Source organism: Pseudophryne corroboree, assembly GCF_028390025.1.
Source record: "Pseudophryne corroboree isolate aPseCor3 chromosome 3 unlocalized genomic scaffold, aPseCor3.hap2 SUPER_3_unloc_87, whole genome shotgun sequence".
Classification (NCBI taxonomy): domain Eukaryota; kingdom Metazoa; phylum Chordata; class Amphibia; order Anura; family Myobatrachidae; genus Pseudophryne; species Pseudophryne corroboree.
The window spans coordinates 406,759-426,125 of record NW_026967582.1 but is presented as its reverse complement, the minus strand read 5'-3'; the positions used below and the strand labels follow the sequence as shown (position 1 = coordinate 426,125).

The following is a 19,367-nucleotide window of genomic DNA, read 5'->3' as shown; positions in this document are numbered from 1 at the left end:
CAAATCGGGACATGAAGGTACGCATCCTTGATGTCCAGAGACATCAGGAATTCCCCATCCTCTAGACCTGAGATCACCGCTCTCAGAGACTCCATCTTGAATTTGAACACCTTTAAATATGGGTTCAGAGACTTGAGGTTTAAAATGGGTCATACCGGACCGTTCAGTTTCGGCACTACAAACAGTTTGGAATCATAACCCTTGTTTTTTAGGTGAGGTGGAACTGGAACAATCACCTGAGTCTGTACCAGTTTTTGAATTGCTGCCTGTAAGGTCAAACTTGCTTCTGGAGAAGCTGGTAAGCCGGATTTGAAGAATCTGGGAGGTGGTAGTTCTTGAAATTCCAGTCTGTATCCCTGTGCGATAAGATTATTCACCTAGGGATCTAGGCATGACGTTGCCCAGATGTGACTGAAATAATGTATCCGGGCTCCCACCTGCCTGTCTTCCAGGCAGTGTGGTCCACTGTCATGCTGAAGGCTTTGAGGAAGCAGTACCAGAGGTTTGTTCCTGAGAACCTGCAGCTACGGCTATTCTGGGTTTACCTTTACCGCCTCTGAAGGCTGTAGAAGAACCCTTGGACTTGTTTTTAAATTTAGCTGTCCAAAAGGACTGCAAAGTCGGAGCAGAGTAGGTTTTCCTAGCTGGGGAGCTGCAGAAGGAAGGTATGTAGACTTACCCGCAGTGGCCTTAGATATCCAAGTATCTAGTTCATCTCCAAACAGAGCCTCACCCGTGAATGGTAGGCTCTCCACGCCTTTTCTAGAATCTGCATCCGCAGTCCAAGAGCGAAGCCACAATTCCCTGCGTGCTGACACTGCCATGGCAGTGGTGCATGCGTTGAGTAAACCAATTTCTTTTATGGCCTCCACCATGAAGTTAGCAGCATCTTGGATGTGCTGTAGGAGTAAAATAATGTCATCCCTGGTTAGTGAATCTAAATCTTCAATTAGATTATCAGACCATCTTGCAATTGCCGTAGTGATTCATGCACAAGCAATATTGGGTCTCTGGGCTACCCCAGCCAACGAGTATATAGATTTGAGAGTGGTCTCAACCTTACGGTCAGCCGCATCCTTTAAGGACGCCACCCCGGGAACCGGTAAGATTATCTTTCGCAACAACCTGGACACAGATGCGTCCACTATCGATGGGTTTTTCCTTTTTTTTCTATCCTCCAAAGTAAAGGGGAAGGAAGAAATTAACCTTTTTGGGATCTGACATTTTTGGTCAGGGTTCACCCAAGCTTCTTCAAAGAGGACATTTAACGCCTTTGAAGCCGGAAAAGTAGCTGAGGATTTCTTTTTTTGTATTAAAGTAATATTCCTCAATTACTTCCTCTGCCCTGACAGGAATATGTAAGACAGTTCTAACCGCATCTATGAGGGCCTGGATACCCTGTGACAGGACAGCATCCCCCCCCACTGGCATCCATATTATCCGGATCCAGATCAGTGTCACCCTGCATGACTTGGGCCAGAGTACACTTTTGTAGGCAAATGGCGAGGGATTGAGACACAGGTATGAGAGCTGAATCTTTGTTGATCAGGTCATCCATAGACTGCCTTAAGAATTGTGTCTCCCTTTCACTATGAGATAGCTTAGTGCAAATATTAGAAATCATCCTTTTAATAGAAGCCAACCACGGGGGTTCAGCCCCACTAGCTTGAGAGGGAGCACTATCTTGGGTGCAGGGTAGTGAGTCCTCAGGGGATGAGAGACATACTGCAGTACAAGAGATACAGTCCCTGGACATGATTGTGAAAGGGACACACACACACACACACACACAGTATCCTCTAGGACGTAAGAGAAAAGTATTTCCCCAAGACAGGTGTGTCAGGGTGGGCGCACTGTGGATCCTATGGACCTCGAAGAAAAAGAGTTCACCATGGTAAGTCTAACAAAACTCTTGTTTTCTTCATCAGGATCCATAGTGATCCACAGTCCTTACATTGGGGATGTCCTAAAGCAGTTTCCCCTAAGAGTGGGGACGCTCCTGAGTAGACAGGAGAATCCGACGCCCTAAGGAAGCTTCCTGAGAGGCAAAGGTATCAAAAGGCATAAAAACCTCAGGAACGTGTTAATAGAAGACAACGTAGCTGTCTTGCAGAGTTGTTCAGCAGTAGCACCTCAGCGAGCCACCCATGAGGGACCTGCTGAACGTATTGAATGAGCAGAGACCGGAACAGGAAGATCAGCTTGAATGTAAGCCTCTGCAATAGTCATGCAAAGCCACCTGGACAGCGTTTGTTTACTAGCTGGCCAACCTTGCTGATAGAATCCATACAGGACAAATAGAGAATCCGTTTTCCTGATCACTCTGGTACTTTTCACATAAATCCTTATTAACCACCTCCAAGGCCTCACCAGCCAATAGGACTGTTAGGGTCTCCTGCCCTGTGCTGCCACGTCGTCATGGCAACCGGGAGGCAAGTGCTAGCGGAGTAACCTGAGCGCAGCTGATACTCCGGTTCGGGTCTTTTGCTGTGCAGTGGTTACAGGTTCTGCACGGCAGGGGATCCGGTGCTGGTTTTTGTGCTCACAGTCAGTGAGGTCTGAGTGGGGCGTGGACAGCACCTGCTATATAAACCCTCTTCTCAGGTTAGGCAGATGCAGCTGAATCTTTGTTGGTTAGTCAGTTCCTGAAAGTTAGCTAGTACTGTGTAACTTTGTATTTGCTTGTTGCTTACTGCAAATAGGCCTTGGGATTTGGTACTACACTCTGCCAATCCAGACCTAGCAGTAAGACTGGAGTCAGTCGTTTAACCTGCTGGGGTTCTTTTGCTATTCTGTGAACCTAGCAAGTTTGCGGCTGTATTCTCAGACTTGCCTGCCAAAATCGTTTCTCACTGTGCAAGGTGTCCAGGTGTCAGTTTAGTGGCAGTAAGCTGAACCGGTGCACTGCAAGTGAGGACTAGGATTGTGGAGACTCTCCTTGTGTCTATTATTCCATCTCTGACCAAGGAGTTTACTGCCACACCCGTTGGTAACCCTTTAGGGTTTTGCTGTTACCCTTAGCAACAGCATTTCGGGTTCTCTACGTATTAAATCACAACATCTCGCTTCTTTCCATCTGAGCATTCCTAATACTAGGGAGACACCAAGTTTCTTAGCCTTTGGGCTTCTCTGTTCACTTTGTGTTTATTTTGTTACTCTATCACCTTCTGTGTATGTAATGTCATATTCCCCAGTCTGTCTGTGAGTTCATTTGTTTTGCATCCCTCTCCGTTCAGACATCAGTACATTCCTGCTGGCACTGGTGTGCATAACAAGGACTAAAAGGCTGGAACCACTATCTCTGTATTTAGATGAAACTTGGACACCAACTTAGGAAGGTGCCTCACCTTGGTCTGGAGAACTGCCCTATCTTGATGGAAGATCAGAAATGAAGGACAGGAAAGCACTCCTAAATCAGACACCATTCTCATAGAGGCAATAGCCAGGAGATATAACACCTTTACAGACAGCCACTTAAGGTCCACTGACTCTGAAGGCTCAAATGGGGAAGTCTTAAGAGCTTGCCAGACAAGGGATAAATCCCAGGGGCCACTGGATGTACAAAGGGAGGCTGGATATGGAGTATTCCTTGAAAAAAGGTACGCCCATCTTGTAGTGGCGCAATCTGTCATTGAAACCACACTGATAGTGCAGAAACTTGTACTTTCAGGAATGCTAGGCAAAGACCAAGGTCTAACCCTGCTTGTAGAAAGGTCAGTACCTTGGAGACCCTAAAAAGGTAGGAGGGTCATAGCGCCTAGGCGCACACCACTGAAAATAAGCATGTCAAATCAGGTAATAGATGCGGGTTGAAGACGCAAATGGTCTATATCACTGCATCCGAGAACCCCATAGCTCTGAAGACTGATGACTCATGAGCAAAGCCATCAAAGACAGTCGAGCCAGGTTCCGATGCAGACAGGGACCCCGAGACAACAAGTCTGCTCGCTGTGGCAGTAGGAATGGCATGTCTATGGATAGATTTTGCAGATCAGCGGACCAATGGTGCCTAGGCCATATGGGAGTAATCAGTATAATGGGGCCTCCTTCACGTTTAAACTTGCAATGAAATCTGGGTAACAGCGATACTGGAGAAAACAGGTATCCCTGAAGGAAGGTCCACCGTACTGATAAAATGTCCACGAATGCTGCCTGCGGATCTTTGGTCCTGGATCTATAGATTGGGACCTTGTGATTGTGATGCAAGTTCATGAGGTCTACATCCGGCAGACCCCATCTGTTTACCAGGTTCTGGAACACTTCAGGGTGCAGAGCCCATTCGCTGCTGTGGACATTCTGCCGACTGAGGAAGTCTGCTCCCCAGTTGAGGATTCCTGGTAGAAACACAGCTGAGATGGCCGGAAGGTGAGTCTCAGGCCACTGGAGCGTGCGCTCCACCTTTGCCATAGCCAGATGGCTGAGAGTGCCCCCTTGGTGGTCTAGATAGACAACTGCAGTGACATTGTCGAACTGAATCTGAACAGGCCTGCCTTGGAGGAGATCCTGAGCCTGAAAGAAAGCGCTGTAGAGTGCCCGAAGTTCCAGGACGTTGATTGGCAAGCAACTTTTGTCTGGAGTACACCGACCTTGAAGATGTGAGGACCACCCAATCCAGAATCCAAAAAAGGATGTCCTTTCTCTAAGTATGACATCTGTAGCCACCAGGGGGCTTATTTACTAATATTCGTGTTTTAGCCGTTTTTAAGGGTGTTTGATCTCGAATGGTATCGGGTGCATTTTGCTGCAACTTTTTGAATTCTGATACGGTCATTTACTAAGCTACCGAGTTTTCCTCATTCGTTTTTTCCGATGTCGATGTGATTCGTAATGTCAGGCAGTGTTTTACGGGAGTGATGAGTAAAACACTGCCTGACAAAACACAAGAAATCCCGGCCGGATCTGTGAGATCCGTGCAGGGCTTCATTGTGTACATTAAAACAGTTTTTAAAGTGGTAAAAAAATCAGAAAAAAATTGCGTGGGGTCCCCCCTCCTAAGCACAACCAGCCTCGGGCTCTTTGAGCCGGTCCTGGTTGTAAAAATACAGGGGAAAAATTGTCAGGGGATCCCCCTTATTTTAACAACCAGCACAGGGCTCTGCACCTGGGCCTGGTGCCAAAAATACGGGGGACAAAAAGCATAGGGGTCCCCCATATTTTTAACACCAGCACCGGGCTCCACTAGTCAGAGAGATAATACCACAGCCGGGGGACACTTTTATATAGGTCCCTGCGGCCCTGGCATTAAATCCCCAACTAGTCACCCCTGGCCAGGGTACCCTGGAGGAGTGGGGACCCCTTAAATCAAGAGGTCCCGGCCCTCCAGCCACCCAAGGGCCAGGGGTGAAGCCCGAGGCTGTCCCCCCCCATCCAAGGGCGGCGGATGGGAGGCTGATAGCCTTTTGTCTAAAAAAAAGAATATTGTTTTTTGTAGCAGAACTATAAGTCCCAGCAAGCCTCCCCCGCAAGCTGGTACTTGGAGAACCACAAGTACCAGCATGCGGGGGGGAAACGGGCCCGCTGGTACCTGTAGTTCTACTACAAAAAAATACCCAAATAAAAACAGGACACACACACCGTGACAGTACAACTCTATTACATACATGCACACCGACATACACACATACTTACCTATGTTGACACAAAGAGTCGGTCCCCTTCTCCACGTAGAATCCACGTGGTACCTGTAAATAAAATTATACTCACAACAATCCTGTGTAGATCGGTCCTCTTCTGTTTGTAATCCACGTACTTGGCAAAATAGTAAAAAGCATTACCCGGACCACGCACTGAAAGGGGTCCCATGTTTACACATGGGACCCCTTTCCCCGCCAAGCGGGACCCCCCGTGACTCCTGTCACAGAAGGTCCCTTCAGCCAATCAGGGAGCGCCACGTCACGGCACTCTCCTGATTGGCTGTGCGCGCCTGAACTGTCAGTCAGGCTGCGCACTGAAGATACAATGTAGCGCATAGGCGCTCCATTGTATCCAATGGTGGGGCCAGCCACAAGAGTTGTTTTATAAACACCCAACTGAAAACAGGGCTGATGGTCCTAGACTACACCACTGCACCACTGGGCAGATACATTTCCATCATTAGTCTGTACTGACAGAGGAGGGTGTAGGATAAGAGATTGTTGTAGTGACTGAACAATGAGAATATGTGACTTCTGTAATAAGTGTTTATTACTCACCTGTGCTGATATCTGTAGGGATCTCCTCCTCCTTACACTGCTGATCACCCCTCACATACGTCTCTTCTTCTCCCTCTGTATCTTCTGCCTTCATATCAGTCACATACGTCTCTTCTTCTCCCTCTATATCTTCTGCCTTTATATCAGTCACATACGTCTCTTCTTCTCCCTCTATATCTTCTGCCTTCATATCAGTCACATACGTCTCTTCTTCTCCCTCTATATCTTCTGCCTCTATATCAGTCACATACGTCTCTTCTTCTCCCTCTATATCTTCTGCCTTTATATCAGTCACATACGTCTCTTCTTCTCCCTCTATATCTTCTGCCTTTATATCAGTCACATACGTCTCTTCTTCTCCCTCTATATCTGGTATTTTAGTATTAGACAGACGTTCTACCTAAAAAGAAAAAAAAAAACACTATAATGACATTGGCATACAGTCAGATTAAACTGAGGTGAAACGGTATAATATCAGTGTATAAGACAAACAGCTCCTCTACAGATCATATAGTGACAGTCACTTTGGTATATTGGTAAGACCCAAAATCCCACCTACCTGATCCTCCTGTGGAATCCTGTGATTCTCCTCTGTGCAATCCTGGGAATACAGAGGACGGGGACATCTCTCAGGGGTATCTCTGTTACTGGGCCCATCTGTAGGAGACACACAGTGACTGAGTACAGTGTATATATGTGATTATCAGGTGATGTGTGTATATAGGGGGCCCCCATACCTGCTCTCCCCAGTACAATACATGACAGTCTCCTCTTACCAAGTGATGTGAGGGGCCGGTGATTATCCATCATCACGTCCTCGTACAGACCCCCGTGTTCCTCTATATACTCCCCCTCCTGCATGGAGACATAGACAGTGACATCCTGACACCTTATAGGAACATGACACACACAGTGATACAGTCATCACCCAGACACATCCCCTGGTGTTACTGTATAATGCCCCATTCCCAGCAGTCTCCTCTCCAGTCATCACCCAGACACATCCCCTGGTGTTACTGTATAATGTCCCATTCCCAGTAGTCACTTCTCCAGTCATCACCCAGACACATCCCCTGGTGTTACTGTATAATGTCCCATTCCCAGCAGTCACCTCTCCAGTCATCACCCAGACACGTCCCCTGGTGTTACTGTATAATGCCCCATTCCCAGCAGTCTACTCTCCAGTCATCACCCAGACACATCCCCTGGTGTTACTGTATAATGTCCCATTCCCAGCAGTCACCTCTCCAGTCATCACCCAGACACGTCCCCTGGTGTTACTGTATAATGTCCCATTCCCAGCAGTCACCTCTCCAGTCATCACCCAGACACGTCCTCTGGTGTTACTGTATAATGTCCCATTCCCAGCAGTCACCTCTCCAGTAATCACCCAGACACATCCCCCGGTGTTACTGTATAATGCCCCATTCACAGCAGTCACCTCTCCAGTCATCACCCAGACACATCCCCGGTGTTACTGTATAATGCCCAATTCCCGGCACTCACCTCTCCAGTCATCACCTAGACACATCCCCTGGTATTACTGTATAATGCACCATTCCCAGCAGTCACCTCTCCAGTCATCACCCAGACACATCCCCTGGTGTTACTGTATAATGTCCCATTCCCAGCAGTCACCTCTCCATTCATCACCAAGACACATCCCCAGGTGTTACTGTATAATATGTACAATACCCCATTCCAGCAGTCACCACTCCAGTCATCACCAAGACACATACCCTGGTGTAACTGTATAATGCCCCATTCCCAGCAGTCTCCTCTCCAGTCATCACCCAGACACAACCCCTGGTGTTACTGTATAATGTACCATTCCCAGCAGTCACCACCCAGACACGTCCCCTGGTGTTACTATATATATAATGTCACATTCCCAGCAGTCACGTCTCCAGTCATCACCCAGACACATCCCCTGGTGTTACTATATAATGTCCCATTCCCAGCAGTCAGCTCTCCAGTGATCACCCAGACACATCCACTGGTGTTACTGTATAATATCCCATTCCCAGCAGTCACCTCTCCAGTCTTCACCCAGACGAGTTCCCCGGTGTCACTGTATAATGTCCTATTCCCAGTACTCACCTCTCCAGTCATCATCCAGACACATCCGCCGGTGTTACTGTATAATGTCCCATTCCCAGCAGTCACCTGTCCAGTCATCACCTAGACACATTCCCTGGTGTTACTGTATAATGTCCCATTCCCAGCAGTTACCTATCCAGTCATCACCCAGACGAGTTCCCCGGTGTTACTGTATAATGTCCTATTCCCAGTACTCACCTCTCCAGTCATCACCCAGACACATCCCCTGGTGTTACTGTATAATGTCCCATTCCCAGCAGTCACCTCTCCAGTCATCACCCAGACACATCCCCTGGTGTTACTGTATAATGCCCCATTCCCAGCAGTCACCTCTCCAGTTATCATGCAGACACGTCCCCCGGTATTACTGTATAATGTACCATTCCCAGCAGTCACCTCTCCAGTCTTCAGCCAGACACGTCCCCCGCTGTAACTGTATTATGTCCCATTCCCAGCAGTCACCTCTCCAGTTATCACCCAGACACATTCCATGGTGTTACTGTATAATCTACCATTCCCGACAGTCACCTCTCTAGTCATCACCCAGTCACGTCCCCTGGTGTTACTGTATAATGTTCCATTCCCGGCAGTCACCTCTCCAGTCATCACCCAGACACGTCCCCCGGGGTTACTGTATAATGCCCCATTCCCAGCAGTCACATCTCCAGTCAGCAACTGAATGATCTTGTTGGTGAGTTCCAGGATCTTCTGATCATTGTGTCTCTCATGTGTCAGTGAGTGAGGTGGAGGCACCGTGATGGGGCTCTGGGTTCTACTCAGTCTTCCTGATACACGGAGATGGCTGCTGGGTGTCTCATACTCATTGGATGTCTTCTTCACTATTGTGTAATCCTGTGTAATGGTGGAGACATCAAATATCGATATATACACTCCCAGATCCCCTCACCTCCCCAGTCATGTCCCTGTATTATTACTATAGAAATAAGTGAAGTCACTGTGACACTCCCAGATTCCTTCACCTCCACAATTATGTCCCTTTATTATTACTATAGATATGTGATGTCACTGTGACACTCCCAGGTCCCCTCACCTCACCAGTCATGTCCCTATAGTATTACTATAGATGTAAGTGATGTCACTGTGACATTCCCAGATCCTCTCACCTCCCCAGTCAGGTCCCTGTATTATTAATATAGATATGTGACATCACTGTGTCACTTCCAGATCCCCTTACCTCCTCAGTCATGTCCCTGTATTATTACTATAGATATAAGTGATTTTACTGTGATGCTCCCAGATCCCCCAAACTCCCCAGTCATGTCCATGTATTATTACTATAGATATAAGTGACATCACAGTGACGCTCCCAGATCTCCTCACCTCCCCAGTCATGTCCCTGTATTATTACTATAGATATAAGTGATGTCACTGTGACACTCCCAGATTCACTCACCTCCCCAGTCATGTCCCTGTATTATTACTATAGATATTAGTGAGGTCACTGTGACACTCCCAGAACCACTCACCTCCCCTGTCATGTCCCTGTATTATTACTATAGATATAAGGTCACTGTGACGCTCCCAGATCCACTCACCTCCCCAGTCAGCAGGTAGATGATCTCCAGGGTGATATTTATTATACTCTCAGTCCTGTGACTCCTGTCCTTGTCCATCCTTGTGAATCAGAGAGAATACAGAACGTGTGATGTGTAGTAAAAACTCTGTTCCCGACAGCTGGAGTTCCTTAGAATAAATATAACACATAAAACATACTGCACATGTAACATAGTAAATGTGGAATAGAGTGGCCATTAAGTCTCCTATTTCCCCACAGCCATAGAGTCCTGGTCAGTGTCTCCGAGGTTCCTGTGACCCAGCCCCATAAGGCTGTATTGTATAGTGGGCCTGATCTAGATTGTAGCGCTATTGTGGGTGGAGTCACAATGAACTGATGTTCGGTATACCGCTCATGTGCAGGACCCGTACGGAGCATGTGCTCTATGTGTCCTGAGTTGTCAGACGAGTATGGCTGCAGCCATTGAGTGGTGTAAGGGTGAGAATTGGTTGTGAAGGGACAGGGTCTCCTGAGGGAAATTTTATGGCCTCATTCATGGAGCTGCGGCGTACAGTCTCCGTGACCTCAGGTTTCACACATCCAGCCGATGGTGTAGCAAAGGCGGCAGGAGTCAGGCAAGGGAAAGGTGGCAGGAGACAGGCAGGGAAAGGCAGCAGGAGACAGGCAGTGGAAAGGCGGCAGGAGATAGGCAGGAGACAGGCAAGGGAAAGGTGGCAGGAAACAAGCAGTGGAAAGGTTGCAGGAGACAGGCAGGGGAAAGGTTGCAGGAGACAGGCAGGGGAAAGGTTGCAGGTGACAGGCAGGGAAAATGTTGCAGGGGAAAGGCGGCAGGAGACAGGCAGGGAAAGGTGGCAGAAGACAGGCAGGGGAAAGGTGGCAGGAGACAGGCAGGGGAAAGGCGGCAGGAGACAGGCAGGGGAAAGGCGGCAGGAGACAGGCAGGTGGGCAGCAGGGTGGGGGTGGTAGGAGACAGGCAGGGGAAAGGTGACAGGAAACAGGCAGGGGAAAGGCGGCAGGAGAAAGGCAGGGGAAAGGCGGCAGGAGACAGCCAGGGGAAAGGTGGCAGGAGACAGGCAGGGGAAAGGCGGACGGAGACAGGCAGTGGAAAGGTGGCAGGAGACAGGCAGGGGAAAGGCGGCAGGAGACAGGCAAGGGAAAGGCGTGAAGAGACATTATTTGTTCTCAGGAGATTGAATAAATTGTTAATAATTTGTAATAAAAGTTATGTTTTATTCTTTGAGAATATCTCATTATTTCTTCACAAGAGTGCGCCCACAAAGAAGTCTACGTTCTTTCTCTTGTCACTGTGACACTCCCAGGTCCCCCTCACCTCCCCAGTCATGTCCCTGTATTACTATAGATATGTGATGTCACTGTGACGCTCCCAGATCCCCTCACCTCCCGAGTCATGTCCCTGTATTATTACTATAGATATAAGTGACGTCACAGTGACGCACCCAGGTGTGTGATATACATTTGCTTCATACTGCTCCAATTATCATCTGTTATACATGCCAGGGATATTATGGTCTCTGCTTTAATATAGCCTAGAATTTGAGCAATATTTTCAATCCCCACAATTACATATAATAAAAATAATAATAATAATAATAATAATAATAATAATAACAAAGACACGAAAGGCTGCACCCCAGTATAAAAATAATAACATATGTCTTTATTAACAGGACACCACAGGCTACTCCCCCTTTATAATAATAACAGGACACCAAAGGCTGCTCCCCCTGTATAATAATAACAACAACAACAACAACACAGGCTGCTCCCTCTCAATAATAATAACAGGACACCACAGTCCGCTCCCCCTGTATTATTATTATAATAATAATAATAACAGGACACCACAGGCTGCTCCTCCTGTATTATAATAATAACAGGACACCACAGGCTGCTCCTCCTGTATAATAATAATAACAGGACACCACAGGCTGCTCCCCCTGTATAATAATAATATCAGGACACCACAGGCTGCTCCCCCTGTATAATAATAATATCAGGACACCACAGGCTGCTCCCCCTGTATAATAATAATATCAGGACACCACAGGCTGCTCCCCCTGTATAATAATAATAATATCAGGACACCACAGGCTGCTCCCCCTGTATAATAATAATAACAGGACACCACAGGCTGCTCCCCCTGTATAATAATAATATCAGGACACCACAGGCTGCTCCCCCTGTATAATAATAATATGAGGACACCACAGGCTGCTCCCCCTGTATAATAATAATATCAGGACACCACAGGCTGCTCCCCCTGTATAATAATAATAATATCAGGACACCACAGGCTGCTCCCCCTGTATAATAATAATATCAGGACACCACAGGCTGCTCCCCCTGTATAATAATAATATCAGGACACCACAGGCTGCTCCCCCTGTATAATAATAATAATATCAGGACACCACAGGCTGCTCCTCCTGTATAATAATAATAATAACAGGACACCACATTACCTGATCTCCACGGACACTGTATGTGGAACGCTAAGTTTGGAAGTATTGTCACAGGCCACAGCCCCGTCCTCTGTAAAGCTATAATATGAATATTACCACATATGTCCTCAGTGCCGGAGTCCGGCGGCCATTTTCTTGTAGACCAGTCCGGCAGCAGCAATAGGATCCCTGGCCGTGTAGTGACGTCAGGAGCGGCGGCCATTTTCCCCTGGTCTGAGCTCCGCCTTCCTTCTATCATTCCCACAAGGCAGCAGGAGCAGAGAGCAGCCATTGCTGTGTCTGGCAGCAGGTAATGATATTATTATTATTATTCTATAGGCTGAGCAGCTCTGGTGTCAGGTTCTGTACTACAGGGGGAGCAGCCTCTGGTGCCTTGTTATAGTGCAGCTGGAGCAGCCTCTGGTGCTGCATTATCCCTGTACAGGTGGCTGACACTCTAGTGTCCTATTACTGTAATACAGGTGGTGCAGACCCCGCCGTTACCGTAATACAGGTGGTGCAGACCCCGCCGTTACCGTAATACAGGTGGTGCAGACCCCACCGTTACCGTAATACATGTGGCACAAGACCACACTGTTACCGTAATACTGGTGGAGGAGACCCCGCCGTTACCGTAATACAGGTGGTGCAGACCCCGCCGTTACCGTAATACAGGTGGCGCAGACCCCGCCGTTACCGTGATACAGGTGGCGCAGACCCCGCCGTTACCATAATACAGGTGGCGCAGACCCCACCGTTACCGTAATACATGTGGCACAAGACCACACTGTTACCGTAATACTGGTGGAGGAGACCCCGCCGTTACCGTAATACAGGTGGCGCAGACCCCGCCGTTACCGTAATTTTATACACGGGACATTGCAGGTGTTGTGTCCTGTGGCATTGTGCTGTACACGGGGAGCGGTCTGTGTTGTCAAAATATACAGGGTAAGCGGCCTGTGTTGTCAAACTATACAGGAGGAGCAGCCTGTGTTGTCATAATATACAGGGGTACCATCCTGTGCTGTCAATAGTATACAGGGGGAGTGGCCTGTGTTGTCATAATATACAGGGGGAGCATCCTGTGTTGTCATAATATACAGGGGTACCATCCTGTGCTGTCAATAGTATACAGGGGGAGTGGCCTGTGTTGTCATAATATACAGGGGGAGCATCCTGTGTTGTCATAATAGACAGGAGGAGCAGCCTGTGGCATCCTACTCTACAGGGGGAGCAGCCTGTGGTGTCCTGTTGTTGTTGTTGTTGTTGTAATTATTATTATTATTATAATACAGAAGGATCAGCCTGTGGCGTCTTGTTATTATTATTATTATACAGGAGGAGCAGCCTGTGGTGTACAGTTATTATTATTATTATTATTATTATTATTATTAATATTATTATTATTATTATTATTATACAGGGGGAGCAGCCTGTGGTGTCCTGTTATTATTATTGTACAGTAGGAACAGCCTGTGGTATCCTGTTATTATTATACAGGGGAAGCATTATTATTATTATTATTATTATTATTATTATTATTATACAGGGGTAGTAGACTCTGGTGTGCAGTTGTTGATGATAATACTACTACTACTACTACTACTACTACTACTACTACTACTACTAATAATAATATTATTATTATTATTATTATTATTATTATTATTATTATTATTATTATTATTATTATTATTATTATTATTATTATTATTATTATTATTATTATTATTATTATTATTATACAGGAGGAGAAGCCTGTGGTATCCACTTATTATTATAATTATAATAATAATAATAATGTCCTGTCATTATTATTATACAGGTGTCGAAGTCAGAAAAATGTCTCTATGCACGTTGCCATATTTGCACCGCACACTGGTCCGTGCTGCGCATGCGTGCGCTCTCCCGTGGAGGCGCATACCCGCAATAGCGTGCACTCGCAGGCGCGGTATGCGTATTTACGGTAGAGTTTACGTAGTCGTAGCGTGCGACTCATTCGTTACATATTTTCACAATTAATGTAGTTTATAGATCATGGTCCCTTTGATAGATTCTGAAAGTTTGGTTAATATAGAAGGTCCCTGAGCTGAGGAATCCCTCTTTGCATCGTACGAAGGGTCTAACAGGAATCATACAGCAGTGTTTGGTACCCATCGGAAGAGTATTTAATTAGCAATATTCCGGTGTTGGTTTGGAGCGTATTAATCGCTCGTGCGAATAGTTATGGACATAAGAAGTTATGTCCATTTATTTATTATTATTTGTTGCACTTAGTCATGCACCTGAACAGTTGGAGACAGGTATCAGTGGGTCTCAAATGGCTCTTTGACCTCAGAGATCCCCCAAACAATAGTTTGCATGTTGGGAGGGCCTCATATCTTTACATGCATAAGGTAAGCACCGGAATAGTAATTGAAGATCAATTGTACTCCAAATCAGTATCTTTCCCGCAGACGGAGTACAATAGCCTTTGATTACACTGAGCTTTGAGACTCAATGAGGAGGGCCAACACCTGTGTTTACAAATGGGGCTGGATTTGTATACAGGAGAATGAGGGCTGAGATGTCATTGTCTCAACTGAAAGTGGACATCATGAATATAGAACAAAACCCAGACAGGATTCTGTTTTGTATTCGCCAAACAATCGCTCTCCAGAAGACAGGAATGTGTTAGTCATCACCCATTGTTTTGCATAACCAGGGCCACTGATATGAATCAACTTATGACCTTTTGTTATGATGCAGGGCCGAATTCCTTCGGCCAATGAACAATGGGATTGTAGGGACTATGAGATTGCATTGTGTGTGGGGCATAAATAGGCAGGCCGACCATATCCAATTTCACTCTCTCTCACCAACGGTTATCTGCTGATAGCCGGGAGCTGGATATCGAGGTGCATGCGATCATACCCTTTGTGCGTAAGTTTTCTCTCCGTAATCATTGTCTTACTGTGAGCCAATTTCTCTCATCTCTCTCCGTCTCTCTCTCTCTCTCTCTCTCCTCTTTTCTCTTATATCTCTCATAGTATTATAGTATAGTATTGTATTGCATTTAGGTCAGTGTAGTATTGTCTTCTTGTATTTATAGTTTAGTTCTGTGGTTAGGAAGTCCTTGTTATATTGTAGTGTATCATTTGTACTGTTATCCCCTTTTACAAGTATATTAGATATAATACAGTTAATAGGCTTTGGAACCTAAACCAGTATCTGTGTATTTTCTATAGTGTTAAGTGTTCACTTGAGCGTCGGTGACGCTCAAGCAGCTTTGTAGTTAGTCAGGTTACACAAGGTTGCACATACACCCTGTATTCACATTAAGGTATTCTGTGTATTTCATTGGTATAAGGTTTAGACATAAAGGTATAGCATTGTGAGCGTCTGCGCCGCTGGTGACCTCCTTGTGGTCTCGAGCGTATGCTACGCCATAGCGAATCATTACGTTAGTCATAACCAATAACGTGTCCTGTGATCACTGGGCCGCGAGCGAACGTGACGCTTGAGCGTCTCGCCTACGGCTGAGCGATCGTTACGCAGATAACGTACCCATACGGTACTTCTTAAGCAAACAGCGTACAGTGTTCTTAGCTTCATAAAGGGTTGTTTATACGACAAAGGAATTTAGCATTGTCAATTGGGAACTCGTCCTATACTTCTCACATCTGCACTAGGTAGATCAGCAGACATTAGCCCCCAGCAAAGGGTGGGAGATTGTCTCATAGTGCTGGCGGGATAAGCGTCTGCTTCGCTTAGATAAAGAGTGCTGAAGGAACCCGGTAACCGGAAGTAAGAACAAAACGCTTGTGTCTTTTTAAAACTGTTTATTTTTCTTTTGTCTTGCGTACGCACGCATATACCTGCATTTCTTTTCACTTGTGTATTTCATTTTTCGTATATCACCATTCCTGTTTGCCAATTTTTATAGTTGATAGAAAGGGCTAAAAGGAGATTTGCTGTTATTTAATAGTAGAGGTAATAGTTAAAATATAGAACAACACACGGGTTGTCTGGAAAACAAGGCAGTCAGTGTGGATTGCGGTAGATGATCAGGGATCATTTACATTGATAAAAGTATATTGTGTTACGGTGGATCCTTTGCATTGCGTACACGTGTCGCTAACAAAGACTAGCGTACGCAATCCAAAAGGCAGACGCACGCAGCGTACACTACGCAACGTAGCGTCTGGTTACGCCCACGTAGCTCAAGTCACGAAAAGTTGAATTAGCGCAAAGCGATAATTAGCGCAGAGGCAATAAGTAACGCACAGCGGTAGATAACGCGACGCGGTAAATAACGCAAATCTATTTTTGGAAAATCTGAAATTTAGTTTAACAGATCCTGCTCCTAATTGGTAACACTTTTGGCCTGAAGACAATTTCTGCGCAGAAATAGACATAGAAACAAAGTGTACATGTGTTGAGTGAGTGTGTTTATACAATTTAAAAGGTGGAACCAAAAGGAAAGCCGAGTACTCGTCAAGGGACATACGTGTAAGTGACATATACGGTGGCTAGGGAGGCATCCCTGGTTAAAATAATATTTGAGCATTAGAGTATAGCGGACCATAAGGTAACAAGACCAGGAAGTCATAAGGTGTAACAAGACCAGGAGGTCATAAGGTGTAACAAGACCAGGAGGTCATAAGGTGTAACAAGACCAGGAGGTCATAAGGTAACAGGTAAAAGGTACAAAGAGGTCCGCTATAAAAGTCCAGTGGCACAACGCCTGGGGTGTTGGTGCAGAACCCATATAGGCCATAAGCTCTGGCTGAAGGAATCACAGCCGGAAACATAGATTCCATTGATCTTTCAGTACATGACAAATAGTGCTCGTGTACTGAACGATTGGACCGCACGTAATTGTGTGCAGTAGTTAGTAATCTGACCTCATACCATTAGAGTAAAGGGGTCACAAACGCTATTTGTACACTCTGACGTGATTTGTGTAATTTTTTATTTTTGGAAGGGAAGTTCGCTGGTCACTCAGGAACTATCTAACAACCCCAACGTTTACTGGAAAGAGTAAGTGTCCTGCGGGTAACCCTCATATGTTCCAGTAAACTGAAGGTTCCATAGGGGCCCTGTATCGAGTACGCCAGCACCATATCGGTGTGATCAGGTCGTATTGGTCGAGGTGGGCGAGTGAGTGGGGTACTCGGTAAACCGCCACCGCCGGCCTACTGTGGAGTAATTTGGTTGTCTGTAAAGGCTTGCTGAAAACCTTGATACAGAAAATCCAAGGAGGACTAAGCAACACCTACAGACTATGGGGGCCAGTTGCTCAGGTAGGGGGCGATCAACCCAGGTTCAGGTTGATTCTGTGAACCGACCAGTTGGGTCGGCACGATATGTAATGTGTGAAAAATACGGTAGTCACACAGAGGTTTTATGTGATGAATGGGAGAGAATGACTGCACAAGACAGGGACAAGTTCCCAAGAATAGGTAGCTTCAGTCCAGAGGTGTTACAAAATTTAAGGAGGAGGATATGTCTCGTAAAATCATCAAAGAGACGAATTCAGCATCATGATTACTTACAGTTATGGCACCAGGAAGGTGAGATACAGAGAGGTTTGGCTCTGGCGGCAGGATCTGGGGCAGTCAGGAAGTTGATTGCCACAGCTCCTCCTCCACCATACATTGCAGGAGAGAAGTTGATTGCGGAGAGAAACGCACTGGGTAGTAAAACACAAACTCTTAGTAACAATGTAAATGTTAATGATGTCAACCAAATAACTCATGCAAGTATTAACCCGTGCAAGTTGTACCCTGTTTTGAACCTTCCTCAGGAGTGTGAACAAGAAGACGATTCGGCAACAATTTCAGCGCTCTCTCTAGCGGCCACCATATCAGAAACCACAATAGGAACTGCACCACCCACGAGATTAGTGAAGGCCCCTAGCGGAGGGATAGGTGAGGTCGTGTCAACGGGTAAGTACGGCACCATGCATTACACGGAAACAATTGTACCACAAGCTGTAGAATCTACACAGAATGAAGTTGTAAGAGTTAATCCAGTTAAGGTGATAGTAGTTCCCAATGGGAAAACAGATGCATCAGGAGCCACACCCGTCAGGAACATTGCCATGTATTGCCCGTTAACTAGAATGGAATTAAGGACCATAGTGTCTGAATTCCCAGACCCCAGAAAGGATTTAGTGGCAAGCCAAAAATACATCAGGGATCTAGGAAACACTTTAGAGCCCAATAATAAGGATTGGCAGATAGTGCTAAGAGCTTGCTTACCTCCCAGTGTCGACTCAGTTAATTCTTGGCTGATTGTGGACTAGATAAAGAGGTACCGCTTACAGATGTGTACGACCAGGATAATGTAAAAAGGATAAATTTGCAACTAAAAGAATATTTCCCAGCCGTTGCTAAATGGAATAAACTATTCTTCATTAAACAAAAGGAGTCCGAAACGGCAGCAGAATATTTCCACCGGGCACTATCAGAAATGGCAAAATACACTGGTATAGAAGACATAAAGACCAACCCAAACCATCGAGAAGTAGCAGTATCTGTACTGATGGATGGTTTGAAAGAAACATTGAAGGCTAGGGTACAGACCACACAACCATGTTGGCGAGGTCTGTCAGTGTCCACTTTGAGAGAGGCTGCTGTTGATCACGACAAAAACATCACTAGACACAGGGAGTCGCAAAGTGATAAGTTGATGTCCGTAAGTATACAGGCGCTGACCACAAGGCAGCCTGCGTATGTACCACCGAATCCTGTGGGTAAGGCAAGTGGAATAACATGTTTTTCTTGTAACAGACAGGGACACTTTGCACGAGAATGTAGATCAAAGAATGTACAAAGATCTTTTCAACCCCCTAGACAACAACACAACACACGACATTGGGAGCAGGGTCCACAGAGGCGGAGTTTTGAGCCACATACAGGGGAAACAAAAAGATACCCCCCGAACAGAGATTGGCATGCCTCTGGTAGTTCCCAACTAAACCCCGCACAAGTAGTTGCTGCCAATGGGATTCAGGGAGGTCAGCATACCCAATAGGGGTGTGGCCATACCTGTAATCTGCAACCAGTTAAATTGATTGCCAGTCTTGGAAGC

General features: G+C 46.1%; 1 protein-coding gene across 4 annotated transcripts in view; it reads right to left on the bottom strand.

Moving 5' to 3' along the window:
• LOC134984844 (zinc finger protein 271-like) overlaps positions 1–12,389 on the bottom strand; it is a 48,110-nt gene extending 35,721 nt beyond the window's left edge. For 2 of the 4 annotated variants that reach the window (XM_063950317.1, XM_063950319.1), the window contains exons 1-6: positions 12,312–12,382; positions 9,848–9,995; positions 8,886–9,143; positions 6,968–7,046; positions 6,751–6,848; positions 6,192–6,591 (exon numbers count right to left, since the gene is read on the bottom strand). In XM_063950317.1, coding sequence (XP_063806387.1) covers positions 6,192–6,591; positions 6,751–6,848; positions 6,968–7,046; positions 8,886–9,143; positions 9,848–9,925 — 913 coding nt within the window. In that variant the 5' untranslated portion in view covers positions 9,926–9,995; positions 12,312–12,382. Of the gene's footprint in view, positions 1–6,191; positions 6,592–6,750; positions 6,849–6,967; positions 7,047–8,885; positions 9,144–9,847; positions 9,996–12,311 lie in introns of all 4 variants that reach the window. The other 2 variants (XM_063950318.1, XM_063950320.1) reach the window with 2 other exon arrangements.
• Positions 12,390–19,367: the final 6,978 nt, after the last annotated feature.